The 25,628-nt window shown below is 52.4% G+C and overlaps 12 protein-coding genes across 12 annotated transcripts; 6 read left to right on the top strand and 6 right to left on the bottom strand.

Moving 5' to 3' along the window:
* Positions 1 to 64: 64 nt before the first annotated feature.
* BDW70DRAFT_102566 (uncharacterized protein) lies at positions 65 to 1,452 on the top strand. Its single transcript, XM_073734320.1, has 2 exons — positions 65 to 739; positions 791 to 1,452. The coding sequence occupies exons 1-2, from the start codon at positions 178 to 180 to the stop codon at positions 1,036 to 1,038; spliced, it is 810 nt and encodes a 269-aa protein (XP_073599457.1). The 5' UTR covers positions 65 to 177; the 3' UTR covers positions 1,039 to 1,452.
* Positions 1,453 to 2,622: 1,170 nt separating this feature from the next.
* On the top strand, positions 2,623 to 4,038 carry BDW70DRAFT_156803 (phosphoesterase superfamily protein; the record flags this gene model as incomplete). Its single annotated transcript, XM_073740245.1, has 2 exons — positions 2,623 to 3,180; positions 3,232 to 4,038. 2 exons carry the CDS (start codon positions 2,623 to 2,625, stop codon positions 4,036 to 4,038), a joined length of 1,365 nt encoding a protein of 454 aa, XP_073599456.1.
* Positions 4,039 to 4,396: 358 nt separating this feature from the next.
* Positions 4,397 to 5,197, bottom strand: BDW70DRAFT_156802 (dual specificity protein phosphatase family protein; the record flags this gene model as incomplete). Its single annotated transcript, XM_073740244.1, has 2 exons — positions 4,397 to 4,701; positions 4,879 to 5,197. The coding sequence occupies 2 exons, from the start codon at positions 5,195 to 5,197 to the stop codon at positions 4,397 to 4,399; spliced, it is 624 nt and encodes a 207-aa protein (XP_073599455.1).
* A 1,957-nt stretch (positions 5,198 to 7,154) lies between these two features.
* BDW70DRAFT_147813 (glycosyltransferase family 32 protein) lies at positions 7,155 to 8,410 on the top strand (the record flags this gene model as incomplete). The annotated part of the gene is made up of 2 exons (XM_073738775.1): positions 7,155 to 7,654; positions 7,759 to 8,410. The coding sequence occupies 2 exons, from the start codon at positions 7,155 to 7,157 to the stop codon at positions 8,408 to 8,410; spliced, it is 1,152 nt and encodes a 383-aa protein (XP_073599454.1).
* A 3,310-nt stretch (positions 8,411 to 11,720) lies between these two features.
* Positions 11,721 to 12,759, bottom strand: BDW70DRAFT_102551 (bZIP transcription factor). Its single transcript, XM_073734318.1, has 2 exons — positions 11,877 to 12,759; positions 11,721 to 11,823 (listed from the first exon to the last, which is right to left on the bottom strand). The coding sequence occupies exon 1, from the start codon at positions 12,708 to 12,710 to the stop codon at positions 11,973 to 11,975; it is 738 nt and encodes a 245-aa protein (XP_073599453.1). The 5' UTR covers positions 12,711 to 12,759; the 3' UTR covers positions 11,721 to 11,823; positions 11,877 to 11,972.
* A 198-nt stretch (positions 12,760 to 12,957) lies between these two features.
* On the bottom strand, positions 12,958 to 15,939 carry BDW70DRAFT_129477 (serine/threonine-protein kinase). Its single transcript, XM_073735627.1, has 2 exons — positions 15,129 to 15,939; positions 12,958 to 15,084 (listed from the first exon to the last, which is right to left on the bottom strand). The coding sequence occupies exons 1-2, from the start codon at positions 15,527 to 15,529 to the stop codon at positions 13,635 to 13,637; spliced, it is 1,851 nt and encodes a 616-aa protein (XP_073599452.1). The 5' UTR covers positions 15,530 to 15,939; the 3' UTR covers positions 12,958 to 13,634.
* Positions 15,940 to 16,392: 453 nt separating this feature from the next.
* Positions 16,393 to 16,744, top strand: BDW70DRAFT_129476 (ubiquitin-associated-like domain-containing protein). Its single transcript, XM_073735626.1, has 2 exons — positions 16,393 to 16,556; positions 16,611 to 16,744. Exons 1-2 carry the CDS (start codon positions 16,470 to 16,472, stop codon positions 16,704 to 16,706), a joined length of 183 nt encoding a protein of 60 aa, XP_073599451.1. The 5' UTR covers positions 16,393 to 16,469; the 3' UTR covers positions 16,707 to 16,744.
* Positions 16,745 to 17,068: 324 nt separating this feature from the next.
* Positions 17,069 to 19,066, top strand: BDW70DRAFT_147810 (uncharacterized protein; the record flags this gene model as incomplete). The annotated part of the gene is made up of 3 exons (XM_073738774.1): positions 17,069 to 18,239; positions 18,286 to 18,707; positions 18,752 to 19,066. The coding sequence occupies 3 exons, from the start codon at positions 17,069 to 17,071 to the stop codon at positions 19,064 to 19,066; spliced, it is 1,908 nt and encodes a 635-aa protein (XP_073599450.1).
* Positions 19,067 to 19,306: 240 nt separating this feature from the next.
* On the top strand, positions 19,307 to 20,103 carry BDW70DRAFT_156797 (putative nuclear distribution protein RO10; the record flags this gene model as incomplete). The annotated part of the gene is made up of 2 exons (XM_073740243.1): positions 19,307 to 19,550; positions 19,640 to 20,103. 2 exons carry the CDS (start codon positions 19,307 to 19,309, stop codon positions 20,101 to 20,103), a joined length of 708 nt encoding a protein of 235 aa, XP_073599449.1.
* Positions 20,104 to 20,224: 121 nt separating this feature from the next.
* On the bottom strand, positions 20,225 to 23,395 carry BDW70DRAFT_129472 (uncharacterized protein). The gene is made up of 3 exons (XM_073735625.1): positions 21,502 to 23,395; positions 20,817 to 21,454; positions 20,225 to 20,769 (listed from the first exon to the last, which is right to left on the bottom strand). Exons 1-3 carry the CDS (start codon positions 23,057 to 23,059, stop codon positions 20,446 to 20,448), a joined length of 2,520 nt encoding a protein of 839 aa, XP_073599448.1. The 5' UTR covers positions 23,060 to 23,395; the 3' UTR covers positions 20,225 to 20,445.
* Positions 23,396 to 23,480: 85 nt separating this feature from the next.
* Positions 23,481 to 23,881, bottom strand: BDW70DRAFT_129471 (uncharacterized protein). Its single transcript, XM_073735624.1, has one exon. It carries the CDS (start codon positions 23,827 to 23,829, stop codon positions 23,545 to 23,547), a length of 285 nt encoding a protein of 94 aa, XP_073599447.1. The 5' UTR covers positions 23,830 to 23,881; the 3' UTR covers positions 23,481 to 23,544.
* Positions 23,882 to 24,440: 559 nt separating this feature from the next.
* Positions 24,441 to 25,448, bottom strand: sho1 (osmosensor SHO1; the record flags this gene model as incomplete). The annotated part of the gene is made up of 4 exons (XM_073738773.1): positions 24,441 to 24,953; positions 25,002 to 25,127; positions 25,176 to 25,331; positions 25,380 to 25,448. 4 exons carry the CDS (start codon positions 25,446 to 25,448, stop codon positions 24,441 to 24,443), a joined length of 864 nt encoding a protein of 287 aa, XP_073599446.1.
* Positions 25,449 to 25,628: the final 180 nt, after the last annotated feature.

The following is a 25,628-nucleotide window of genomic DNA, read 5'->3' as shown; positions in this document are numbered from 1 at the left end:
AATTGTCCTTAACTCCAACGGCCTCGAACTTCATCATCCTGTGCAACGACAAGGGATCGGCTTCCTTTCGTCGACCGTGGCCTAAACTTGTTTTCTCCACGACGGACTGGACATCTGCAGTAGGATGCCCTCTGCATAATCGAGCCTCAAGGCAGTTGCTAGACGATTGCTGACCAAATGGCTATCCTTCGTACACCATGGTCGATAGCCCGACCGTACTTGTTCCTTCTTATAATCATAGCGACGCTTTATTCTCCTGCAACCGCCGATTTATGCAGTTTCTGGGATACCGGATGCGTCGACCCGCTGGCTCAGACCGCCATCTCTTTTAAATTTCCTCCCCTCTTCCTAGAACCGATCAACTTCTACTACGCTTTCGATGCCGATGCCCGGGGAAAAGGCCAGGAGCCGATGACCAAGGCCGGGTTCTGGATTGGATATGAAGCCTATGTCAACAATTCCGCCATTGATATCAACCGCACGTCTGAGATTGCGGTGCGTGTGGGAAACCTGACCGGCACACCGTCGGGCGACAACAATGGATGTGATGGCGTTTGGGGCCCTGATTGCTCCATGCATCTCAAGAGTCACTTGCAGCAGATGATCTTCACTCTCGTCACAAGTGGAAAGTCTTATGAAGACCCTCTTCGAACGGTGATCGGTTCGTTCCGTGACAATCCGCCGCCTGTGGCCAACTGCCCGCCACCGTTATTTGATGTTCAGCGGTTCCCTGTTGAGGGTAAGTACAGAAATGTCGACTATCAGGACCTTATAATAACTGGAATAATAGAATTCGCGGTCGAGAATGAGGATGACAAGACGGCGGTCATTAAGAAGACCGGGAATAGCGACAATACCTGGTCTACATTCTTGATAGATAATATGACGGCCGCTCAGCAAGCCGAACAAGTCGCTGTTGGAATCATCAGCCGCACCCCGATGTATGGGACCACACAGCCGCGAAGCCAGGATGATATTCAGCTTGAGCTTGTTTGTGCTCAAGCACCATCTTCGGGGACCTCTTCGAGCGACGACTGATTACAGAGACTAACGATGCGATACACCCTACACATACTGCACATATTCCGCGAACAAAAACCAAGTTTGGTCCCGCCGGGCAACTGCCCATACGTATTTGGCCACGCACATGGCTCTCACGCGCCGCTCGACGAATTCGACGACGCCAACCGATGCCGCTTCAGAACAGCATCAGCAGCATTACGATGCTCCCGCTCGCTCAAGACCTACCAGGATCCTGCTAGGAGCAGGGTAAACCGAAGTCAGCTGCAAAGTCACCAGGACTCCAAACTGACACGACCTGCCAAAGAGGCTATCGCCAGTCGAAGCCTCATTTGTATATAATTGCATACTAATGATATGAGTTACTCCCTTACGGAGTAGGAATCAACCATTTCAGAGCCTCTTTCCGTCTCTTTGGGTCTCTTTCCTATATTACTTCGGACCTGCATAGTCCCTGTATGCTCGACCTCTGACCTTGACTTTCCTTCGAGGTTTCTTTGTCCAACATCCCTGTCCCTCTATCATCCGCTTTGTCACTTTGTCATTAGCTCGCCATCAATATGATTTCGGTTTAACCGCCATCGCATGTACCGACAAATCGATGATCAGGTAGGACCAGTTTTGCACCAACGCGGAGAGAGGATCGACGCCTAGTATCGCTGCGATAATTTCCGTACGAATGCCTGGCTTCTGCTTTCTCTCATAGAGGAACTAGATTGATTCGGTTGGTATTGATCTAATTTCTGGGTGCGTGTCGCCGGATTTTATGGATTGTGAGGATAGTAGATTACCATGGTTCCAAGTAGCATTTGCTACCGGTTCCTGGTCGACCGTTGAAGAAGGAGCTTGGGACCTTGTTGTTCCGTTCCGATGTGTTTACCCCATGTCTTGTTCCTCTTCATCCTCAACCGTAGGTAGTGAAGGTAGCTTGGAATATATAAGGTCACATGTTTACCTTTATCGTCTTCATACAGAGAGATGTCTATCCTGTTTTATGCCAATGTTTATTGTACAACTCCAAGTCTCCAACTGCCTTCCCCAATGTCAGGCCAATGAGAAACTCTCTATTAGAACTCGAAACCTCCCTCCGCCAATGAATTAGCTGCACATTCGCACGCCCTGAGTGATCATCAGCCGACGATCCGGTACGCTCCAACAACACCCACCAAGCCGGCAACTGCTTGCTTGTCATTGCTTGACTACCACCTTCACCGTCCCACAGTCCCACGGCCGCAAGTATAGAATCGATCTAGTCTTCTCCTTCGATGTACGCCCCGCATCTCGCTGCAACATAACCGAAACTCGTGCATTTGCAGATCAGTCTCATTGGCGAGGGACCTATCTCGCTATGTCTCCAGCCGTGTTTGGCGGTCCCCATGACAGTTCGATCAGCGTCAGATCATCCGGTTCAGGCACAGACTGTGCCAGCGCGATGCATTACAGGTTCAACATGCTGCACGTGGTTGGGGTAGGGTAGCCCAGGCAAGGGGGTCATGGCTTTGTCTAGTCGAGCGGGCCGAGAGCAGGCTCGTGGACCAGGTATAAAGGTGACTCCTTCCACGACGACGATCAGCAAAGGCAGAAGCAAAAGCAACAGTCGCAATGCATCCAAGCGCACTCCTCGGCCTCCTCTCTTTCGCCGCGGCGGCACTGGCCGTCCCAACAGGCCAGGCACCGCATACAGCGCGCTCCATCTCCAACCTCAAATCACACATCAAAAACGTCGTCATCCTAGTGATGGAGAACCGCTCGTTCGACAACATCCTCGGCGGGCAAACAACACCTGGTCTAGAGAATCCTCTTCAAAGCGGACCCTTCTGCAACCCGTTCAACCTGACCGACCCCTCGGAAGGGGAAGCCTGCACGGCGCCTAAGAGTTTTGATAGCGTCATCAACGATCCTGACCACGCGATCTACGGGAACAACATCCAGTTCTACGGCGAGTTTGTTCCTGATAATGCCGCCATTGCGAGTGGGGAATTGAAAGCCACGAACAAAGGCTTTGCGCACGAGCAGATGCGGCTGTACGAAGACGTCGCTAATAAGACGGACCTGGTTACCGAGGTTATGCATTATTATACGGAAGAGCAGGTCCCTGTTCTGACTGCGCTGGTGAAGAACTACTTGACCTTTAACCACTGGCACTCTGATATTCCGGGAGTACGTATCCCAACCAACCAAGGATTCTATAAGTACCTCTAACATCAGCAGAATACAAACCCCAACCGCGCCGCCCTTGTTTCTGGCACATCCCACGGCCACGGCCTAAACGACGACGGATTCACCAACCACGAACTCCCTAACCGCTCAATCTTCCAACAGCTCACCGAAACCGGGCATTCGTGGCTCAACTACGTCGATCCCGATGGCGGCACCGGCCCGGACGCAGGCTTCTACGACTGGACCTACGCGACCGGAAACGACAACAAGATCGTGCCGCTGGCGCAGTTCTACACAGATGCTGCGGCCGGAAATCTGACTGAATTCACATACATCAACCCCTCATGCTGCGGCGTCGGCACAACATCCATGCACCCCTCGGGACTTATCTCGGATGGTGAGACGTTCATCAAGTCTGTGTATGATGCGCTCCGGGCGAGCCCACAGTGGAACAACACGCTCTTTGTTTTGACCTTTGATGAGAGCGGCGGGTTCCACGACCACGTCCCTGCGCCCTTGGCCCCGCGGCCGGACGACCTAACGTTCACGCTCGAGACGCCGAACGGCGAGAACTACACTTTCCCCTTTGACAGGCTCGGCGGGCGGATCCCAACACTGCTGATATCGCCGTGGGTTGCCAAGGGCGCTGTTGAGCAGAGGGGCACGAACCACAAGGGCGAGGTTGTTTCTTACTCTGCTACCTCTATTCTGAGGACGCTGGGGTATTTGTGGGACTTTGAGCCGTTTAATCCGCGCGTTGAGCACGCGGCTAGCTTCGAGCATTTGATTACTGCTAGGGCGAGAGACGACACCATCGAGGTTCTACCTGAGCCGGAGGCCTTCAAGAGAAGAGGGTGAGTCGCGATAGGGTTTAGACCATGGGCCTGGCCATGGTACGTGGGAACTGTGACCCAGTGAGAGAAGAAAGCTTACAGATAAAGAGATATTGGTCCGTTCAAAGTTTCCTGTATCTATAAATGGACTTGGTCCGTGCCGGAGCCACTGTCTCGATTTTGTACCCCCTAACCATTATCTCTACAGAAAGGCAAAGTCGACGAAGCTAACTCTGATACCTAGCCTGTAACGAGTAATGAGGGACGTGTGTTTTATATACGAACTCCACAAAAAAATCCAAACATGCTTAACAACCCTGTTAATCAACGACGTCCATCTTCAAACCCGTGTTCATGTCCAACCAACATAGTAACTCTGCATCTCACCTCAAACCTTCCAACATCTCCGCCAGGTTCCTCAGATAGTCCTCCTTCGCACGCGCCATTTCCACGACATCAGCCCGGTCATAGATCTTATCGATCACATCAATCCACTGCTCATAGCCGGCCTTGCGCTTTATCATTATCTGACCGTGGTTGCCTATAGGGACCCTCTCAAAGACATCATACCCGCAATCCTCCCATACTCGCAGCTGCCACTCGAATCCGATGTTCGGCGAGATCTGCGGCCGTGAAAGCTGGGCGATTTTGAGGGCGGTTCTGTACGGGAGGACTAGGGTTCGCATTACTGGTAGTTAAGCTGGTTAGTTCTTTTGAATCAATAATTATAATCCCCAGGCAGCCTCCAGCAAGTTTCACTTTTTCTTCTTTTCTTTTTCTGGTATGTTAGAGCACGCTCCCAGATCTCGCCCTATCTGGGTTCGCATGGCAGGCTGCAGTGGAGAAAAGGAAGGGCGGAACGTACTATAAGCGACTACCACAGCCCCCGAGCGCGAAATGCCCCGTTCGCAGTGCACCAGGACCTGCCCGCCAGTATGCGGACTCAAGTCCGTGATTTGTGAAAGTGGCTCAGGATATGGATGAGGGCAGACGAGTGCACCGTGAATCCAGTTCAACATACTGTTCAGACAACCAAGTAAATCCTCCGTGGGATCGTCATCGAGCTCGACCTGTTTACGCTGGATCTGATACTGCGGTTCTGGCTCTGGCTGCACGCCTATAGCGCCTGCAGCTGCAGCCGTTACTGGCGCCGACACACTGTGCTGAAGATCCTCCCAGCGCATGATGCAGAGAATATGTGAGATTCGGTGCTGGGACAGAAGGCCGTGACAGAGGGCGGAGTTGCGGCTAGCGGATATGATTCATGTTAACCCTAGCTATCAGTTGGGGGGTAAGACGAGAAAACTTGCTCTGAGATGTACAGGCCTGGCACCGCGTCGATACGGTCGAGGATAGGCCAGGGAGTGCGTGATTGCGCTGCGGACATAGATTGAACTGCGCTGGTAGGATGGTGTGGATGATTTGGAATATAGTCCTGCTCCTGTAGCAGTACCAGCAGCAGCAGAGATTGAGATAGTAGAGATTACTGTTGTGCCGCTACGCGTAGATGTCGACAAAGCCGAGATGAGTGGCAGTTTCCCATTTAGGGCTAGAATGGGACTGGGCCATGTCCAAATTACGCAACCAATCTGTATCGTCCCGGCTTTTACTTCAGAGCAGGTTGCTTCCAGGCATGGTATCTCCTGGACGAGAAAATCCAGCCTTTCCTGCATCAATAATTTCCACACCCAGTGCAATATTTATCCTTGACCTGCTTTGGGAGCTCGCGATCAAGGGTGCTCTGGATACTGAATGTAGACAGCCGAGAGTATTTTTCTAGGAAGATGATCCCGAAGTCGATTTAAGGCCCTTCTTTTCAGTGCAGAAGATGCTAAATTAGCGTCCCTTGTTGGAGTCTGGGATAATCCACTTAGGTATAGAGAGGGTTTCCATAAAAGATCGGAGAGAGAACCATTGGCTGAATTCTGACTTCCCCAGGACCCTTGGCTTCGCAACATCGCCGGTGTAAGAGTGAGAAATAGCAAAGTTCAGGTGAGAAGCCGGCGCTGCGAAGCAGACTGGTCATATTGGCTCCGTTGATAGACCTTGGCTGCCACGGTTAGGTTTGCCGGTGTTGTGGTCACACCAGGCAGGATTCGATGGGAACAGGGCGAGATCCTGCATATCTATGATGCCCTCTATATGGTGATTGAAGGGCGAGGAGAGATAACTAAATGTAGGAGGTAGTGGGGAAAAAACAGGAGAGGAAGGAGATTTAGGTATATTGTTAGTACGGAGGTCTATTCCTACCGCAAAGAGGAATTCTTGTCGGCGATCAGTCTGGCTGTGCAGACTTCCCTGTCATTATTCTTACTTTGAGTCTACTCATACATAATGGAGTGGAAGGATTGCAGGAAATGGTGGCAGAGAAGGATTAACAGGGAAGGAGTGAGAGCATACTCATACGCCAGGTTACTGCGGACGACAACACCGACAAGCGAATGCACTAGTAGAATGCATTCTAGCATAGATACACTCCACAGTATGTCAAGGTAGAGAGAGACTGCGTTTGGAATTAATAGACAATTTCCCATGTCCCGAGCCTTTAGTGATGCAGTGATGCAGTTATCTTCCCTTCTTCTTGCTGGTACTTGCACTCTCATATTAGTCGTCCCATTGAATCGTCCTGAGTGGTTTACACTACGAGGGAATGCTCTGCTGTACTTTCACCCTTAGGAGTCTATTTGAGAGGACTCTTATGCGGGTTCTAGAGAGCGGCGGTGCTTATTCCTGGAAAGAATGGCACCCCGCCATAGACCGGGTGAATCTGTGTTGACCTACTTAAAGTTAACAAGAGCCACAATTGACTGTCTCTTTAGAAAGAGTATAATTCATTCAATCAAATAGATGCAATTGCGCGGTCGGTCGAATGGTGGGCATGCCGACATCTGAATTTAGGGCTGATTTCCGCATCCGGAAATCTACCCTCAGGTCCACGGTCGACCAACCACGCGATCAATCCGTTTGCGACGATTACCGTCGTTGCTCTCTTGATCTACATTCCAGAGTGCGTTCGGAAAGTCGTGTCTCCATACCCTCTTACTGGCCCGGATATACTCGTCACCTACTTCCTACAAACACGGCCCAGTTCATTCTCACCCACTCCCATTGTTTGTACAAAAGACCAGAGGTAAAGTCAAGATGATATCCGAGCCAACCTCCAGGACGACAAAAGCAGGCCATCTTCTTACACATGCGCTCCGTCGGAAACCGGTGGTTTTTGTTCTGTTGGCGATAACCCTAATCGCTCTGTACCCAGCAGGCTCGCCATTTCTCCTTCCCGAGAGCACGCCGCTGAGCCCGTCCACGAGTGAGCCTCTTCCACGACCAACACTAGCAGCAAGCGTCTCAGCAAGGGATCTCCTCTCGCGCCGTGTATCGAGTGATAGAACGTCCATTCCCAAACTCATCCACCAGACATGGTTCCCCGCGGGAAGCAACATGTCGGCCTCAGCGCACGCTTGGGTGCAGACTATGAGAGCGCAGAATGCCGACTGGGAGTATGTCCTCTGGGACGATGAGACCAATGAGTTGCTGGTCGAGCAGTACTTTCCGTGGTTTCTGGAGACGTATCGCTCTCTGCCGAAGGAGATTAACCGCGCAGATATGGCAAGGAATTTCTATATGTATTTGTTTGGCGGGTACGTCCAGGCCTGAACCCTCTTCGTCCCTTTTTTTTTACTCCCTTTATTTCTCTCTTTATTTTTCCTTTTCTACTGGTTCTAAATCTCTGATGGCCGGGCAGAATGTACGCCGATGTCGACACGGAAGCCCTTCGTCCCGTGAGCGCACTGTTCGCGGCGCACGAAGTCCCTCTCAGACGACACCTAGACATGCTTTCTGCTCCAGACGCAGTGTCAGGTGTCCAGAGAGCCTTTATGGGCCGTATGGCACACACCTTCAACCCTGACGGTCTCGGCGCGGTTCCCAACGGCTGGATGGCCTCTCCCCCAGGCCACCCGTTCTGGCTCTTGCCGGTGCTGTACGTCCTCGAGAACCCAAAAGGCGACGGGAGCGTCGAGGGGATGACGGGCCCAGGGATCCTGGGGCCACTGATAAAGCAGTACTATAGCTCTCTCTCTAGCAGCGACGGCGGGATCTCGCTGCGGCGGCAGCTCTGCGCGCGGGTCCAGAGTATCCAGCCCGGTTGGGATCTGTTCTGTCCGAGCGGGTATAGTTTGGAGGAGGTACCAGAGAGCATGCAAAGCTTGAGCCATGCATTGATTCTATTGCCCCAGGAGCAGGTTTATCCGTTTAGCTGGGTGGATGACGGTGATGTCAAAGTTTGTCTGGGGGCCAAGGGGAATCCGCATTTTGATGCGGATAAGTGTAAGAAGCGGATGGGGGTGGATCTGTGGCCGAGTTACTTTATTACGTATTGCACGCATACCTGGTAGCTTGGTACGTTTGCTCAGAGTCTCTAGATGTATGATAATGTATGGTTACCACGGTACCTTGGCCGCATCTGGAAGTGTCTGCAGTCCGTCTGTCTACTTGGAACCAGAGAGTTAGGGTTGCATCTGGCAGAGACGGGTCAGCCATTGTTGCATTGCAGTACAGCACAGCCCATATTAATAGAAAGTGCTTAAGAGTAGAGTAGGCATGGTCTCTCTTCCATCTTGGAGACCAGTTTCACGAAATGTATGCTACACCCGCTCCCCAAGGATGGAGTATCGTTCTCTGCACTCTGTATGCCCCTTGCTTCTCCCTCAACCTCTGGGCTATCCTCCACAGAGATGCAGCCAGCTAAATCACACAATGCAGAAACTGGATCTTCTGGTCCAACCTGACAATCCTCTTCAATAAATGGATTCTAGAGTCGACTCCGTTTCGTGCGCTCCCCCCTATCTCATCTCTCTTTTGTCTCCCTCTTCCTACCAACACCAGCACTATCTACTCCCAAACAACATTCAGTACTAACATCTAAGCAGGATACCGTAGGTTCTTCTTTCCCCAGGACCTGCCTGAACGTGCTGAACTATAGCAACCGAACAGCAATCCTCCTAACATCATGGCACCTCTTCTTCGCAACCCTCGCCACCCAGCTCCTCTTTCGCACCTCCATCCTCGCGACCCCCAGATCGATCAAGATGACGCCAGCACTATACATGGCCAAAATTGCGCCAATCGGCCTCCTTTACTCCGGCAGTCTCGTTTGCAGTAATTTGGCATACATATATCTTAATGTCGGCTTTATCCAGATGCTTAAGGTACGCATGCCCAACCTGTCCCTTCTACTCACAGGATATAAGACGAAAGAATGAAGACTGGACTCTAATGGACGACATGAATCAGGCCTCCGGTCCTGTGATAACGCTCCTCATCAGCGCCCTCTACGGCGTCACAGAACTGACCGCGGCCAAGCTTGTCAATGTGGCCGTCATTACAGCCAGCGTCGGACTGACTGTCGTCAGCGAGATCCAGTTCTCCTGGGTTGGTGTAGCGGTGCAGCTTGTTAGTTTGGTCTGTGATGCTCTCAGGCTGGTGCTTATGCAGGTTCTCACTTCCTCCTCTTCCTCTTTGTCCTCCTCTCCTACGTTGGAGACACACAATACAGAAACGGGCGAAGAGCCAGGTCAACTCGGTATCGATACACTGCATGAAACGATCCCCAAAGATGAGGAACAGGCATCGACAAGCGAAAACACAGTCCAGGAACAGAATCAAAGCCTCAGACTCACCAATATGGATCCCCTCCTGAGCCTCTACTACACAGCCCCCATTTGCGCTGTGATGAACGGCATCTTGGCATGGAGGACGGAAATCCTCCCACTCCTGCTGGACCAAATTGACCCCAACTCGTCGTCTGCCTCAGAGGCAGCACCTGCTGGACTGCTAGGGATTATCCTGTCCACAGGACTTGGGACCCTCCTCCTCAACGCAGTGGTAGGGTTCATGCTGAACGTTGCTGTTTTCACGCTGGTCTGTCTGCGCCCCTTCTTCTCATTGTCTTTTGCATCGCTGACTGCATGTTGCGTGCCTGTGCAGATCGGCAAAACCTCTGGTCTAACAATGACGCTCGTGAGCATTCCGAAGAACATCCTGCTTATCCTTGCGTCGGTGGTATTCTGGGGAACACGTGTCTCCCTTCTCCAGGCGGTCGGATATGCGGGGGCTTTGGGGGGTTTGGTTGTCTATGCTGGGGGAGGGGGGTATATAGGACGGGGGATTTGGGGATCTGTCGTGTGGGCAAGGAAGGGGATGGCGAGATATAGATATGGAGGGTTGGGCTTGGGTGCAGATGGGGACCGGGAGCAGAAAGATTGCGTCAGGCCAAAGTAGTTTCCTAGTGTATATACCTAGAGTGGATGTTGGGGTTTGCTTGTACCTTGCTTGTTGACACTGGGTGTGTATGTTGATATAACTAGTAACTGCTCGAGACAGAATCCACAGTCGACGGCGGACAATTTAACCACATAGCATGCTTGAAGAGAGTAAGGTAGATTTTGAGAGCCATTCAAAGAGCGCATTAAGCAATGCCACTTCAGATTGGGAGAAATACCACATATCTTTCCAGCTATAGAAGTATAAGGGCCGATCTGTTTCTGTTTCTAGAGTACCAGTCAAAAGATCATCCTTGACTCAATAGAAATGTCATAACAAAAAAATGAAAGGAAAGATAACGAAAAAGGAAAAGCTAGGAAATATACTATTAGACGTGCTGTCTCTGGCTCGGTTGCCCTAACTCGCGGCTCTTGGTTTGCCGTACATGTCTCTACGCGGCGGTGCAGATTCACAGACAACCCAAGTTCCAAGTGTTTGATCTGCATGGGTAGGCTGAGGTGTACTTGTACTGGACGTATGTACAGCTGCTGGTATCACGTACAGAAGTGAATTCGACAGACTTTATTGGGATGGACCGGCATCTGTCAATTCGTTTTGACGATGAAGTGGGAAATACTGACATAGTTAGGCACGCCTTCTCTCGCCTTTTAATACTGCCTAACTGGCGCACTATATAGAAGAGCCTTTGGTACATCTTCAAAATCCGGGCCTCGTCGATGACGAGTAGGGTATGTAATAGCCGTACTTAGGATGGCTTCCGAGCGGGTGGGAAGACTTTTTATCTGAATGGGTTCTGGAGAAAGAGAAAAGGGTTCAGGTAACTGGTGGAACTCCTACGGCTGGTATACTAGTATTTGAACTTCACAAAGACGGTGGTGTAAGGCATTATAGACATTATGGGAACGGAGGCGGCCTAGTACCTGCTTTGCCGCACGCTCACCCTTGTTCTTACGATAGATAGGGTATCTTACATCTGATCACACCCACCCAAAAACCGATCCCAATAAGCTGAATCGACTTCGTCGGCAAATCCATTGCCATCGCCACTGCCACCACGAGCCCCTTCCTCCCCAACACCCAGTCCATCCCTCTGAGCGCCGCCAATGGTAGCACCAGCGCCAGTCCCGACCCCATTGATATTCCCAAAATCAAATCCGGCCACATCCGGCCCACTCTCAATCAGAATCTGCAGTTGCGGAGAGTCAATCGTCCAATTCCGGACATCATAGTATACAGCGTCGAACTCGCTCGAGAATCGGTATCGGTCCTCGGCCACATTGTACTTGCAAACGTCGCGCAGCTCATAGGGCCATTTGAGTCGGATCTGCGAGACGTACAGGGCCGCTGTTGTTTCAGATATGTTTGTTATTCCTGAGACGATGAGGTGGTCGCGGAGATTGGGCCTGTCCGCCATCGCGTCAGTTATAGTCTAGACGTCTAGCCTGGTTGTCTGAATGGACGGCGAGTTAGTTACCATGCGAAGAAGTCAATTATCGGTGCGTGAGGGACCACGCCCTGCGTTAACCTGCTCCAGTCAGCGCAGTAGGGGAAAACGTAAGTGAATGAGGGGAGCCTTACGTCGGAAACATAAAAGACGGTATTGTATGTTCTCGTGGCGACATATTCCACTGTTCACCTGGTTAGCTCCGTCCACTGAAGCGCGGCTAGACGATGTCAATGCACCTTAATCATACTCCTCATCAGCCTTAGAATAGCCACGCGCTCAACAAGCCCCGTCTGCGAGAAGATCGCCTGATCCAGCGCCTGCAGCAGCCCCCACCCCCGATCTAGACTGCGCCCACCGTCCCTCACCGAATCCCATCCGCAGAGTATCGCCCGAATGGCGAGATCTTCGTCATCCTCCGTCGTAGACGGCAGTATCGAGTTCTGCTCCTTGGCGACGTTCGAGATCGACTCGTTGACCACCTGGAAGTAGTTCCTCGTCCCACTGTTCCGCGGGTTCTGGCTGTGCAGGGAGATCCGGGTCGCGAGGTCTGCGCTGATTGTAAATGGTGTCCCAGTCTGATCATCCTGTGACTGCTGCGGCGGCTGTAAGAGGCGCTTTGGAACAGGTGGTAATCGCCACGATGCAGACGGGGAGGCGCTCTCGCCCTGCGTTGAAGGCGCCGATCCAGGAGTTGGTGATGTTAAGCTCCGCGTTTCTTCCAGCACTTCGTGGATATGGTTGATTACGTTCGTGAGACGCTCTGTCTTTGCGCGTTGCTGCTCCAGTTGCTTGAGGAGGGTTGCTTCCATGCCATTTCCGGACGCCGCGGTCAATTCTTCGAGCGTCTTTTCTAGACGCGCAATGTACGTCTTGATGCGCTCGCGGCGCTGGCGTTGGGCCTTGCGGTCTGTTAGACGTTTGCGCTCGGCAGTGGTGAGACGCGCAGGACGAGAGCTCGATTCCATTGCGCCAGCTGGTTGGGGGATACAGTGCAGTGCTGGGATTCAGTAAGATGAACAAGAGGTGTTGGCTTCAAGACGATTCGTTACGGTACTCGATTTGACATGTGAGAACAACTCCTGGTTTCTGATTGGTGCCCGCAATCTCCCTTTAGAATGGAGGCATTTCAAACTGACAAAGATCGACATATCGAAAATGTTAGGCTCAAAAGCAAACGTTTTAAGTCATTACTGCATCTCACGGGTGCGCCGACCTCATCGCCCCAGTACACGAATCCATTACTATTTTCTAAGTCATACAGATGCTCGCTAACAGTCCAGCAAATACAGTAGTAGATTGTGCAAAAATTCATTACCCAACGCCAACCTGCACCGTCCTTAAAGCCATCAGCTCGCCACCGCCAACTGGGCCACCAGATCGGATGCCACGTCCAGGAATGGATAAGGACTAGTCACCTCCTTTTCCTTGTTCCGGAACCGCTTGCTGATCGGGTGCCATTCAGTGTCCCCCTCTGAGCGGATTACATTTTGATAGCCGTCACACTTAAAGTCGACCATATAGTTGTTCTCTTCCAGCTGGTAGAGCTGGATATCCACAAAGACCCATACGCCGTAGGAGATACGAGAGATGGATAGGTCTCGCGTGGCAGAGGAGGGGCCCGAAGTAGTGAGCGATTCGCCGAGGCTTGTCTTGTCTTCCGCTGCAGCCGTTCCAGAAATGTTGAACCGGCGGCGCATCTCTTCAAGGTCGCTTCGGCTGCTGTGAATGCTGGATGACAGGCCAGGCGCATGAACACCCTCTTTCAGCAGACGCGCACGAATAAACCAGAGATCCTTGGGAACGTAGTGGTCGGGCGGCAGATCCGGATACTTGGTCTGTAATGGGCGCTCCCCAGTCTCTGACACGGATACGACATTTCCTTTCACCAGTCAGCTTCTCCTAGTATAGTAGGAATAGAACTTACCCGAGTCGGCGGGCTGCATCTCCCAGATTCCTCCCTGCGCTTTTATTGCCCTGTAAAGATAGAGGATGGCCTCGTATGGCTGGTTACGGGAGCGAATACCAAATTGCCATCTCCGGGACCGTTTGGTGGGTTGATGCGGAGCACTGCGGGCCTCTGGTGGTTCCAATCTGAGCTTTTCAAGGTCGACGATACTCCGCGAATGCGGCTTCAGGGCCCTAGCCGTCGCTTCCTGCTCTTCTGGCGAGCGAGCAGTTCGACCAGGGTCCTCTTCATCCAAGGCAGCTTGGGCTTGCTCCCCTAGGTCCTCCCGCACCCGTTCACGCTCTCGCTCTCGCTGCTCCATGAGCTGATCGTGGACGTACGGCAAGCTGGTCGGCAGAATTCGGACGTGGCTGACCCGCGGCACATCTGCATTATCCGACTCACTAGGCAGCGCCATAGGGCCCGACTGCCGGCGGGAGCCGGATCGGGTCCGTGTTGGAAGTGCTTGCGCTGAATGGAGTGCCCTGGCACCGGGTGTTACAGCAGTACGGCCTGCGGAAGGCGGTGGCGGGGTAGCTGATGGGCTCAGCATGGTCTCGTCGGTGGGTGAATTTGTTTGCATCATCTCATTCTCCACGATGATGAAGAATGCGTCCTTGATGGCACTAGGCTCAGGGTGTCTGAGTGCATCTTCAATATCCTCGCGACCATAACCCATGCTCCTCTCCAGCTTGGAGATGGCCACCTGACTGATTTTGTTTTGAATCGCGTGCGGCTTCCCCGCAGCGATCTTGCGTGGGTCAATCGCTTTGTCGGTTGCGATAAACTCCTCCGGGGGAGGTTGCAGGTATTTAGGGAGGTCTTGCAGAAACCAAGGGTCATCGCGAATGTCTTCAATGGTGATCCGGTGCACCGGGTGCACCTGCAGCATTGACCGAATGAGCCGGGCAGCCCCGGAGGAAATGTAGGTGGGCATGTGGAAGTTGCCCGCGGCGATTTTCTTGAAAAGCGCCGGGATGTAATCGTCGTCGAATGGGAGCCGTCCTACCAGCAGCACGTACAAAATGACTCCGCAGCTCCAGACATCGACCTCTGGGCCGGCATACAGCTTGCCAGAGATGACCTCTGGCGCTGCGTAGTTGGGGCTGCCGCAGCTGGTCTTGAGAAAGTTGCCGTCCGTCATGATATTACTTAACCCAAAATCCGCAATCTTCACATTTTTATCCCTGTCAATGAGGAGATTTTCCGGCTTCAAATCGCGGTGAACGATCTTATGGCGGTGACAATACTCAACGGCGCAGATGATCTGCTGGAAGAACTTGCGGGCTTCCGCGTCGTTACAGCGGCCTCGCTTCACCAGGTAATCGAACAACTCTCGTTCAGCGTACTCTAGCACCATGACAATATCCGTTTTGGTTGAAATGACGGTGTAGCTAAGACGTTAGCACGGCCCAGGCTCAACTGAATATCGACATACAGTTTTATGATATGAGGGTGCCGTAGCAGCTGAAGGTATTGGATCTCCCGCTCGACTCGACCGATCATGTCCCGGGATAGCAGCTTGCGGCGAGAGATAATCTTCATGGCTACCTGACGGCCACTGGGCTGATGGATCGCCAGCTTAACCTTTCCAAACGAGCCTTCGCCAAGAACCTTGACTGTATGGTACTGATCGAGGCGCTGCATATCCCTCATTGTAGCTGGGGACTGCCGCGAAGAGTCGCCACCCTTTCCGATCGGTCGCGCGGGCGGGGGCATATCCATGGCGGACTGATGCGAATCGGACGGATTGGGCTCGTTGGTACGCTCACGAGGACGATCGCGGTCGACAGTAGGGAGAGAGACCGAGAGGTCCTCGTCGTCAAAGGCAGCAGCCATGCTGGCAACTAGGACTTGTCGTCAGTAGCGGAGGTTATGTGGAGGACACAAGGTGACGTGACCACCTCCGCCCACTCCGTAGACTTGTAATTCCGTGCCCTAACCTATTTTTCCACCTCAATTAGATGGAAAATGAATTTCGAACTGTTCTCGCTCAAGTCTCGGAAGGAGGGGGATACCCGATCGTGGGACTATCGGTGGGCGAGTCAGTTCATGTTCGTCCGAGGTGTCCGTAGGCAATCTCTGCGCGGCGGGGTGGGTTCAGAGGTAGCCGGGCGGATTCAATTTATGTGCCGTGAATTGCAGAGACGGCAGTGATGGAACATGGGAAGTCCAAAGGATATAAAATGGAAGATGGGAGAAGAGAAGTTGACGGAGAAATGTACAGAAATAAAGCAGCCCGAGGGCGGCAGTCCACCGGTACGGTAGTCCCTCGTCAGGGTCATCACCCATCAGCATTATATCAGCACTCGCACAAGGCCAGAGGATGTAACACAGTCTTAAGTCTTTTTTTCCCTGTTCAACTATATAGGTATAGCGTATATAGATCTATTTAGTATACTTTGAGCATCTCGCTTATGCCTTTCGACTTCCATCTCCGCGACCCCGCCCAGCAGCACATCGCTTACCCTAGGTGTTATGGCAGAGTTAGACGGTCACTATCTGTCAAGCGTCTTGGCCATTATGATGGTCCGTAATAATAGACGAGTGCGAAGTATTCCATAGCATATACAAGTAATGCTAGTCGATATACGTGTGGATGTCTCCCCCCTTCCCCGGAGGGGCTTGGCGTCATGTGGTGGGGGAAGCTCAATGCGTCCTCCGCTTGTCGCCTCCGAAGCTCCAGCTCTCATCGGAGTACCGTCTGGAGTTCTTCCATCGTCCTTTGACTGTGTTCGGAGGCTCCCTATCTACCGGCACGTGCTGGATAGCCCCTGAAATGACCTCTGAACCGTCAGAGGAAGCTATTTCCAGCTTCATCAGCTTCACCAATACCTCCCGAGACCAAGCCATCAGCTTTCTCAAGGTGCGTACCATGCATATAACGATTATTACGTTTTTCTGACGGTAATATTCCTAGGCAAATGACCTTGATTCGAATAAAGCCATCAATGCCTATTTTGAAGATCCTACCGGCCCGCATATACAGGTACATCCGGCAGCGAGTCCCGGCTGAAACCAAGCTTACCAGGATGTGGTTAGGTTTCAAGCTATCACGATGACACAGGCCCCTCGGGTATTTACTCAGTTACTCTAGTGATGAAGGACTGAACTTAGTGCTGACGGCTTTAGCGTACCAAATCGAGCGTTCCGATGCCGCAGCCGCTGCTCCCATCCCTCCTTCGCGCCCTCCATCCACATCGAACATGAGAGATGCGGCTCGCGCAGTCGAGTTGCCGCCACCACCGGCGCCGTCACAAGACACAAAGGGTATGGTTCTTTAAACGTTGGCTGACGTTTGCTGACCGGAACGCGACTTCAGGGAATGGCCTATCGTTGGCGGAGCAGGAGGAGCGCCAACTGCAACAGGCAGTAGCAATGTCGCTAAACCAGAACCTCGGGCAGCAAGAGACCGGCGTCACCACTACGGGTCAGCACTTCGGCCGCGCGACGCGAGACCATTATGAGCAGGATGACTGGGCGTTGACCCTCTTCAACTCCAGCGCCCGCGAGATCGTCATTAGCCCGGATCCGGTGGACCGCAAGAGACAACCAGCCGAGCCCGCTTTCATTCGTCCCACGCAGGATAGCTTATATCTGAGTGGGCTATTTACCATCCTCCACTCGATCCCGCTGGCTCGGGAGGCTCTGCTACTGCGGAACAAGGTCCTCTCCAACTATGGTTACGATGCACAATGGTGGAATGGACAACCGATCTACCTCCCTAAAATAGTGTCGATACACGATGCGCAGGACGGCAACACCGAGTGGGATGATATCCTTTATGAAAGTCAGAGAATAGTCGCCTTCCTGGATTGCACAACTCGGGCTTTTGGCAGCACCGACGCACTGGCCGGCCTGAAACGATTGGAGACATATGGCTCGAGCAGCGCCGTAGGAACATTTCTCGAAGCATGGCAGGAAGCAGCTGTTGCTGCTGACCCTGGAAACCCCTTAGCCACAGTCTTTTCGTCAATGGCGTATAAACGGCCGCCAAAAACGGACGGCAGTTCAGCCACCGAGCAGGAGGCATCAATCGATGAGGAGCCGATTGATAAGGAATTTTTCACCCTGGAACCGTATGTAGAACCGGTCCATGGCCAAACACTCTATGATGTTCTAGATGGGACCATGTGGTCAGACACACCAGGGGAGGAGCTTGACGACGTGTGGCTAGAGCACGTCGCGGATGTTCTCACGATTCAATTAGACAGCGTCGACACAACAGCAAAGGCGATTGACGTGAAGATCCCAGCAAATTTTTACCCCGATCGATATCTCGCTAGCTGCAGAGATATTGCACGTGAGTACCGTCTCCAGAGGCTCAAAATTCGCGAGGACGTTGTCAAGCTACGAAGCCTCATGGATCGTTTCTCTATCGGGTCCGGTTTATCCAAAGGCGTCACTTCGAGAGAAGCTCTGGAAAAGGCCGCTGATGCTGCGACTTCTCTTGCGCCCCAAACTGAGTCAAACGAAGACAGTACTAGTGTTGAAAAACTAGGTCTTCAACTGAAGGCCATTTCAAGGAAGATAGGAGATAAACTCAAAGGTTTGTGGCCTTGGTCTGTTCAGAACTACTACCGCTGACTTTTCAGAACTCGAGAGTCGGCAACAACAGGCCTTGGAGAGTCTGAAGAGCTACTCCAAATACCTGACGGAACCGTCAACTTCACCAGGCGAACCGCCAGTCCACAAGTACACACTGAGAGGAGTCTGCACTGAGCCTCATGTGACATATGTTCTGCGGCGGAGCACACCAAATGACACCACAGAACCCAAACCTGACGATTACGAGTGGTGGCGCATCAGTTTCTCTGTGGACGACGCAAAATCCAGACAAGCACAAACCGGCCGCCCAGCTCCAAGAGATGCAGATGTAATTGGGTATACTGTACGAAAAGTCCGGGAGGTCGAAGTCCTCCGCGCCGCACGGGAAGAGTCCAAGAACGTCTTGCTCGTCTACGCCAATAGTAATGCGATGAATTACAAGGAGGAGCCAGCCCCTGATCCTCTTCAGGTATGCCTAACTCCACTGTTACATGTTCCTCTCTAACAAGATAGCGATTCGTATCCGATGACAACGCCGGCTTTGAAAAGGAGCTCCAGGAGTGGGAGGATACCGCCGACACAAGACAAAACGCTGATACCGAGTGGGAGCGAACCGTCGGTTCTCGGCCAGCATACCCGTCTCCCTCAATCGGGCAAGAAGATGTGCCCGCCAGCAAAGTCAATGTCTTTGACTATCAGGTTGCCTCATTCGATGACGATCCCGCGGAAGGGCAGGAAATGCAAGAGAGAGGAGGGCGGCCGTTACTCGGTCAAGCTGGAAGTCATGGCAACCAAAGTCAAATTTCAGGACCGGGCTGGAATAGTTAATGTAAAGCTATTATGTTATATATGATATATGGAACCTACGAAGTTACGCATCGGCGTCAGTGTGTGGACTCTAGCATGCCAATTTTATAGTTCAGTAAAGATTGGTGCCAAGACCAGAGCTTCACCTACTCTATAATGCTCCACTCCGCCCATATCCAGCTCCCCGTTCGTCCTACCAGAACAACAAACCTCGGCCTCAACCCAACCTCCCAATTCTCTCGCACCCCCACTAGAAGAAAGATGTCCTCCGAATCCGATACACAACTAGAAACAACCGCCTCCTCCACTCTCTACCTGCTAGAGTCCCGCCTCAACCGCCTCACATACCTCCTAACAGGAGACACAGCATGGACCGGCACGCCCAACCCCCCGCCGAAACCGTCGTCATATGATGAGACAGTTTCGAGGCGCCTACAGAGATTAGAAAGTGAGCTCGAGAGTCTAGCAGGGAAGGTTGGTGTCGTTAGGGATGTTTTGGGGTTGTGTATGTTGCTCTTTCGGTTTCCTTCGACGGATTAAGGTGGGGAACGTGATGAAAGCTAACGAAGGATTGAATCGAATTGAATGGGATAGATGAACGCTTTCCGGACCTCTTCAGATCAACATCGACTACGTCGCTACCCACATCCACAACCGAACAGAGAGACACCCCGGAAACAACCCAGCCCTCAGACCCGGAAACAGAACCATCGCCCCCCCTCCAGATTATGCTTAGCATAATCCTCTCCTACGCCTCTCTGATTTCTGAAACGGCCTCAAGGCTAACAAGCCTAACCGACACGCCAATTCCGGACACGTCCTTATCCGCGAGCTTAATAGCCCTGCAACCGCGGATGAATCAGTTAGCAGCGAAACAAGACGAGCAGAGTAGGGAGATTGCCGAATTGCGAGTGCGAACCGCGAAAGTTTTGCAGAGATATTATGAGGTCAGTTTGCTTGGGGGTGGTGAGGTCTGGGGGGAGTGGGAAGGGCGGATGGAGAGGGTAGAACGGGAGGTGAGGAGGGTGGAGGTTGCAAGGGGAAGAGAGGGAATCTGAATCGGTCACCTTATGTTATGTTAGGTGGGTGGATGAGTTGTGGAAGTCTTGAGTATCGGTTGTGGGATAAATGGGCTTGTTATACGATACCACTATTTCCAATCTTCAAGTTGTACTGATAGAATGCTATTAAAGTTTAAGTTCAAAGCTTCATTGACAACTTCATATGCTAGTTGTAATGAAAGTCCAGAATGGCTATGCTGGGTATCTAACAAACAACAAAACGAGCAAACGGCATGCACATAGCAAAATATACGTAACGTAGTAAAGGCCCCAGAACAATACCAAATGTTCCAGTTCAGAAATCGATCCATCCATTTCTAGATTAAGGGGGAAAATATTCTAGAGAGCCCCATCCTGTAGCGGACTCGGTCCATCCGCATGCAACGAAGCAGGCGAGTCCGAACCATCCCCGCTATCAGGCGAATCATCTACCAAGTCATTCTTCTTTAAATGGCTGAGTTTCTTCGCAGATGGGGACGGGGACGGGTGCGAGGGTTTCCGTGTGCCGTTGCGCGTCTCAGGGGTTGAACGGCCTGAGCCTGTGTTGGAGTTGGACTCGGAGGTGGCAAAGCCGCGCCATTTGCGCCAGCCTTCGAAGTCAATGAGGGCTTGCATACAGCCCCATTCGGTGACTTTCTGCTCGAGCCATTCGAAACGGACGGGCTGTGATTGTTAGCTTGGGGATGAAGCTAAGGACTAGATAAAAATACCTTAGTTAAAAAGTCATTACAGCCGGCGGCTAGAGCTTCGTGACGGTCACTTTGTAGACTGCTAGCTGTCAAAGCTACAATAATGACTGGACTTTTGAAGAGGGATAAATCATGTAATGTGTCCTCCTCAGTTACAGGATCCGGCGAGGTTGCAGCTGCAGCTGTCGACACGCCCGAGCTCTTCTTCGGGAACACGCCGATGCCATTCAGCCGCTCAAGCCGGCGAATCTCCTTTGTGGCGTCTAGACCGTTCATGACGGGCAGCTGAATGTCCATCAGCACGAGATGGAACCCTCCCTCCCGCCATTTCGTTACAGCCTCCTGTCCATTAGCTGCACACTTCCAGCGCACACTAAGACGCTTCATGAACGCCTCGAGAAGCCTTTGGTTGATGACGTTATCCTCAACAATGAGGACGTTGATCGGTGGCACCGTGCCCTCAATGAGGCCGCCAAATGCGCCGTTTAATAATGACGCCCGGTTAGACTTCTTCGGTTTCGCGGGGCCAGGGCGAGGAGATGAAACTCGCGCCGGCGGGGTATGTGCTTTCGTTTTGGGCGACTCTGCAGGTGGACCAGGAGGTGTAGGAACAGGTGGCGTGGGCTGGCTCGGGGCGGCAGTTTGCGAACTCAGAGATTCTGTCAAGTCAGCATGCATGTAAGCACTGTTGGGGAAGGTAGCTAACCTTTTGATTGCGACATCCCATGTATTGTTGGTGAGTGTGTAGTATGCCGTGTGAGAGGAGGTCGGCGAGTACGTGTCCGGCCGCCAGGAGATGGTACTTGCGGAGCATGGCCGGTAGTAAGAATGGAAATAGATGGGGCTGTATGGGCACCAGCAGAGCTATTCGCGGCCGACTGGTGCACTGGAGGTGTAGAGAGGTTTATATTGGGCGGCATAAGTGGAAAGTAATCGCCATGCTCGCCCGGTTCGGACTGAGCAAAGTATACATTACGGCGAGGTGAAGGTTTTGGGGTGCGTCGCTGAGGAATCTCAATCAGAAGTGCTTCTCCCACTGTCTGACCACCGGGGTAGTATGAGTCAACCACTGCCCACAGCGGCTCCTCCGGGCTGAGGATGCGATCAGGGGTCGGTGGCCTGGTCCCCTCGCGGGTAGCGATGCGGATGATGATATCTGGCGCATCGAATGTCTTCCCGAGCGAGTTCGCGTACTTTATGACCACTTGATCTCGCAGCTCATCGACCAATGCATCCTCTGATGTAGGAAGAAGAGTGGCCGAACCGCCCGGCCGCTTAACCCAGATCTTGCGCAGCCCCATCCCCGATCCCATCGTCGGGAGGTGTTTATTTATCCCCTCGGGCTCGGTAAACGAATCAGTGTCGAGTATAGAGGTTACCAAATGTTGATGGGACGCAGGCAGCAGCGACTGGCGGCGGAAAACGCTTGGCCGGCTAGGGAAGGCTGGAGGGATCGGAAAGGACTGGTAAGTATTTACAGCGGACTTTTCTGCCACAGATGGCAACGGCGTCGATTGTTGCTCTGCAGGGCCGGAAACAGGACGCTCGCGGCGGTTGGGACTGGCGTTCGGCGGGGCGCTCGAACGGTCGGTTCTCGCAGGAGACACAGGAGCAGAGGGCTCGGTGTTTCCAGACGGCGGGAGAGGAAAATCGAGAAGCTCAGAAGGGACGCTTTTACGGCTCGCACCGGACTTGGCGCGCTCACGGTCGTGATCCGACCGTCGAGGAGTAGCCTGCAGCTCCTGCAATTGAGATTGAGGCTCTTCCCTTGCTACGGGCTTAGCGGGCGAGGTCTGGTCGACGGATTGCTCCTCTGGCAGAGCAGGAGACGTAGGTTGTCGGTAATCAGGGACGAAAAAGTATTGACCGCCTGGGGTGCCGGCACTGGCTAGCTCGTCCGGAGTATATTGAGACTCGGTGAAAGAGGAGATAGATGGACGACTGGCGGAGGAAAGAGGCGGCGGATTCGCGAGGACGTTGGGTGTGGAGATGGGCGGCGTGGTAGTTGCGGACGACGCAGAGTTTGGCTTAGAGTCTGGCCCAGCGGGCGCCTCCTCCGCCTTCTGCCCTTGGTTGGCACGCTCGACGGGTTGAGAGTACTGGGAGTGACGAGACCGCTGAGGATGCAGGTCGTGCGTGGAGTTTGAAGTGTTTGAAGCGGTCACCAGAGGCAAGGTTTTGCTGTGTCTGCTTGACGTTGACGATCGCCGCAAGAGCCTAAACCCCTTCTCTTTGATCCTGGTGGACCAGCGTCGCTCCGACATCGTGACAGCCGACCGGTAAACAAATCCACGCTTAAGGGAAGCAGGATTGGAACAATCACATCCTTTAGCACTCAGACGGTCATAAGATGCGACCAGTCATGCTGGAATGGATCGCTTCGAGAGATAACCAGCTTAGAGAACGGCGTCGATACAGAGAGAAAATCCAAACATACTCAAAAGTGTAGGTTGGGAAACCACGAGCATCGACGAGAAGCCTGGGGAGAGCACTAGACCCGGGTTGGATTGCAGTGCAACACTGACAGCACTGACAGTCCAGCCCAGTGATAGAACAACTTTGAGTATTCTAGTAGTAAGCACGCAACGAAACTGAGTGTCCGTCAAATGTCGGGCGGCTAAAGCCCCATTCGCCGTCTAGCTGTCACTCAACGGCGAGCCTTGTCCTTCGTTCTCTGATTCCGACCATCTGCATAAATAGTCTCTTGTCTGGCGCTCTACTCCCTATGAGGTGAAGACTCGATCCGTTTCTATTCGTCTCTTTTCCATTTCTCTTTCCATTTCTCTTTCCAATTCTCTCTCCTTCTCTCGCCCTTAATTAGAAGCCATTCCCAGTAATCATCTCTTCGTCGGCCCCTTCCGACCCAAATCCAGGCCATGATCTTCGCTCTGCAAATAACAAGTAATTTCCGGGAGATAGGCCAGGCACCACCGCTCGGCATAACTGCCGCGAAGGCCGAACATTCATCTAAGGTAGGATGTCTGCATGAATGAGTTGGCAACAGTACTATTGAAGCAACCCTGGCTTTATGCATGACGGACAGATTGCTGAACCTCGTTCTCGTGGAAACTGTTCCGTAGTTCCCGTTCAACGGTAAATAATATACATACTTAATTTTCCGAACCAACGGTCTGGATCTGATAGCACCAGCGTGCGCTCCGTGCGTACTACTGCATACCTGTAAACGTTGCCTCACCCGAGCCGTTTAATCACGTCTCGGGTGCTGACGCTTCCAAGAAGTAGGCCCATTCTAGTTCATATGAGAGGCTGAAGTCCAATGAACATCATCCAATTCAGTCTCATGCGTATCAGATATATCAGATAAAGAGAAATACAATAAAACATCCAATCAAACCTGAGTGCGGTCATCCATCCCAAGGTTTCAACGGGCCAAGGAGCGAAGAAAAGAAACCAAGCCCATATCCAAGTGAAATCTTACAATTCAGCAAAGTCCAAAAGAAAAAAAAAAATCGAAGAAGAAACAGACCATCAAGACGTAACATGACTTTAGTTCGCAATCCAAATTCACGCCGAGTGATACAACTCGAAGGGTATCAAACACATTTTCTCGCCAACCGGCAAGGGCCCATGACAAACCAGAAAAGGAAACGGGAAAGAAGGTAGAAGAAAGGAAGGCGGCATCCATCATAGCAGAATGAGGTAGTTCGATGGTGCAATGCCCGTTTCGCCGTTGGCTTTTCTAGCCTGCCACCATCGGCCGCTGACGTCTGATACTTCCAGCTCTTCTCCCTTCTCGAAGCCAATTTCGTTGGCGTCTTCTGGGTTTGCGTCGTACTTATAAATGGCCTTCGCCTTGTATGGGTATTCTGTCGGCGGGGGAATCTCTCCCACGGTGTCAGGGTTACTGGCATTGGGTCCGCCGAGACTGGTGAATCGGGCTTGCGATGGGCTACGAGTCTCCCCGGGGGCACCGCCATGATAGCCTGAAACAGGCGACGACGTCTCGAAACCGTTGAGCTGCGCGGATGTGTACATTTGGGGACGGCTCGTTGTAGTCTCGGGGCGTGCACCGTACGCCGATGACATGGGTCGGTTGACGCCATACGAGCCTTGGTTCTCCTTGTTGAGTGCAAAAGAGTCAATGAAACCGCGGTGCTTCGCTTGAGGGGCCGATCCGAAGTAAAAAGTCCACACGATCTGCCAGCCTTAGAACATATTCGAGTCAAAACGCATATAATGGCTTACATTGACCATGCACAGCAGAATGAAGCCTGCACCGGCGGCTTGGAAACTAGATGTGCTCTTGGAATTGAACATCGAGTTTGCCGAGATCGAATTCATCACAAGAGAGGCAGCAAGGTACCCAACAACCTGAGCTTTGTCAGTCAAAGCGTTCCGACCAGGACACTGTGAACATACCGCCACGCCGTAGGTGAGACCGGTGTCCGTGAGAAACACCACAATCACTCCAACGTTACAGCAGAATGAGTATGCAATGGCCCACCATTGAAAACTAGGGTAAGGATCCTGCACGTCCGCAGCGATGGATGCAATAAACGCAATCAACCACCCAAGCTAGCATCTTGTCAGCCGCATTCCCACACTTCTGCCTTTATGACATACCATCGCAATGGAACTCGTGGCAAGGGCGAACGGGTCGCCCAGCAGGTTGCTTGCCCGTAATGCTGCCATCGTTGAGTCGATCTGCTGTAGATACTCTGGTTTGACAATAATCCGTCGTATACGGAGCAATATAACTCAGAAATAGGAGAATAAGCGAGGTCCAGGTATAAATATGCCGGTTGACGTCAAATTCAATGCGCGCAATCGTATGGATGTGTCAAATGATTTAACAGACGTCGCAGCTCGATA

Source organism: Aspergillus foveolatus, assembly GCF_047715535.1.
Source record: "Aspergillus foveolatus strain CBS 279.81 unplaced genomic scaffold BDW70scaffold_6, whole genome shotgun sequence".
NCBI lineage: Eukaryota > Fungi > Ascomycota > Eurotiomycetes > Eurotiales > Aspergillaceae > Aspergillus > Aspergillus foveolatus.
Note: the sequence above shows the minus strand (reverse complement) of the source record. Positions and strands in the feature narration are given on the sequence as shown.

Bases quoted from the DNA above. Each gene is read 5' to 3' on its own strand.
- BDW70DRAFT_102566 (XM_073734320.1), top strand. From the start codon at position 178: ATGGCTATCCTTCGTACACCATGGTCGATAGCCCGACCGTACTTGTTC. The intron at 740-790 runs GTAAGTACAGAA...CTGGAATAATAG, and splicing joins TCAGCGGTTCCCTGTTGAGG to AATTCGCGGTCGAGAATGAG.
- BDW70DRAFT_129471 (XM_073735624.1), bottom strand. From the start codon at position 23,829: ATGCATAAAGCCAGGGTTGCTTCAATAGTACTGTTGCCAACTCATTCA.
- BDW70DRAFT_129476 (XM_073735626.1), top strand. From the start codon at position 16,470: ATGACCTCTGAACCGTCAGAGGAAGCTATTTCCAGCTTCATCAGCTTC. The intron at 16,557-16,610 runs GTGCGTACCATG...TAATATTCCTAG, and splicing joins AAGCCATCAGCTTTCTCAAG to GCAAATGACCTTGATTCGAA.
- BDW70DRAFT_102551 (XM_073734318.1), bottom strand. From the start codon at position 12,710: ATGGAATCGAGCTCTCGTCCTGCGCGTCTCACCACTGCCGAGCGCAAA.
- BDW70DRAFT_129472 (XM_073735625.1), bottom strand. From the start codon at position 23,059: ATGTCGGAGCGACGCTGGTCCACCAGGATCAAAGAGAAGGGGTTTAGG. The intron at 21,455-21,501 runs GTTAGCTACCTT...CTGACTTGACAG, and splicing joins TGGGATGTCGCAATCAAAAG to AATCTCTGAGTTCGCAAACT. The intron at 20,770-20,816 runs GTATTTTTATCT...TAACAATCACAG, and splicing joins GTAATGACTTTTTAACTAAG to CCCGTCCGTTTCGAATGGCT.
- BDW70DRAFT_129477 (XM_073735627.1), bottom strand. From the start codon at position 15,529: ATGGCTGCTGCCTTTGACGACGAGGACCTCTCGGTCTCTCTCCCTACT. The intron at 15,085-15,128 runs GTATGTCGATAT...CTAACGTCTTAG, and splicing joins CACCCTCATATCATAAAACT to CTACACCGTCATTTCAACCA.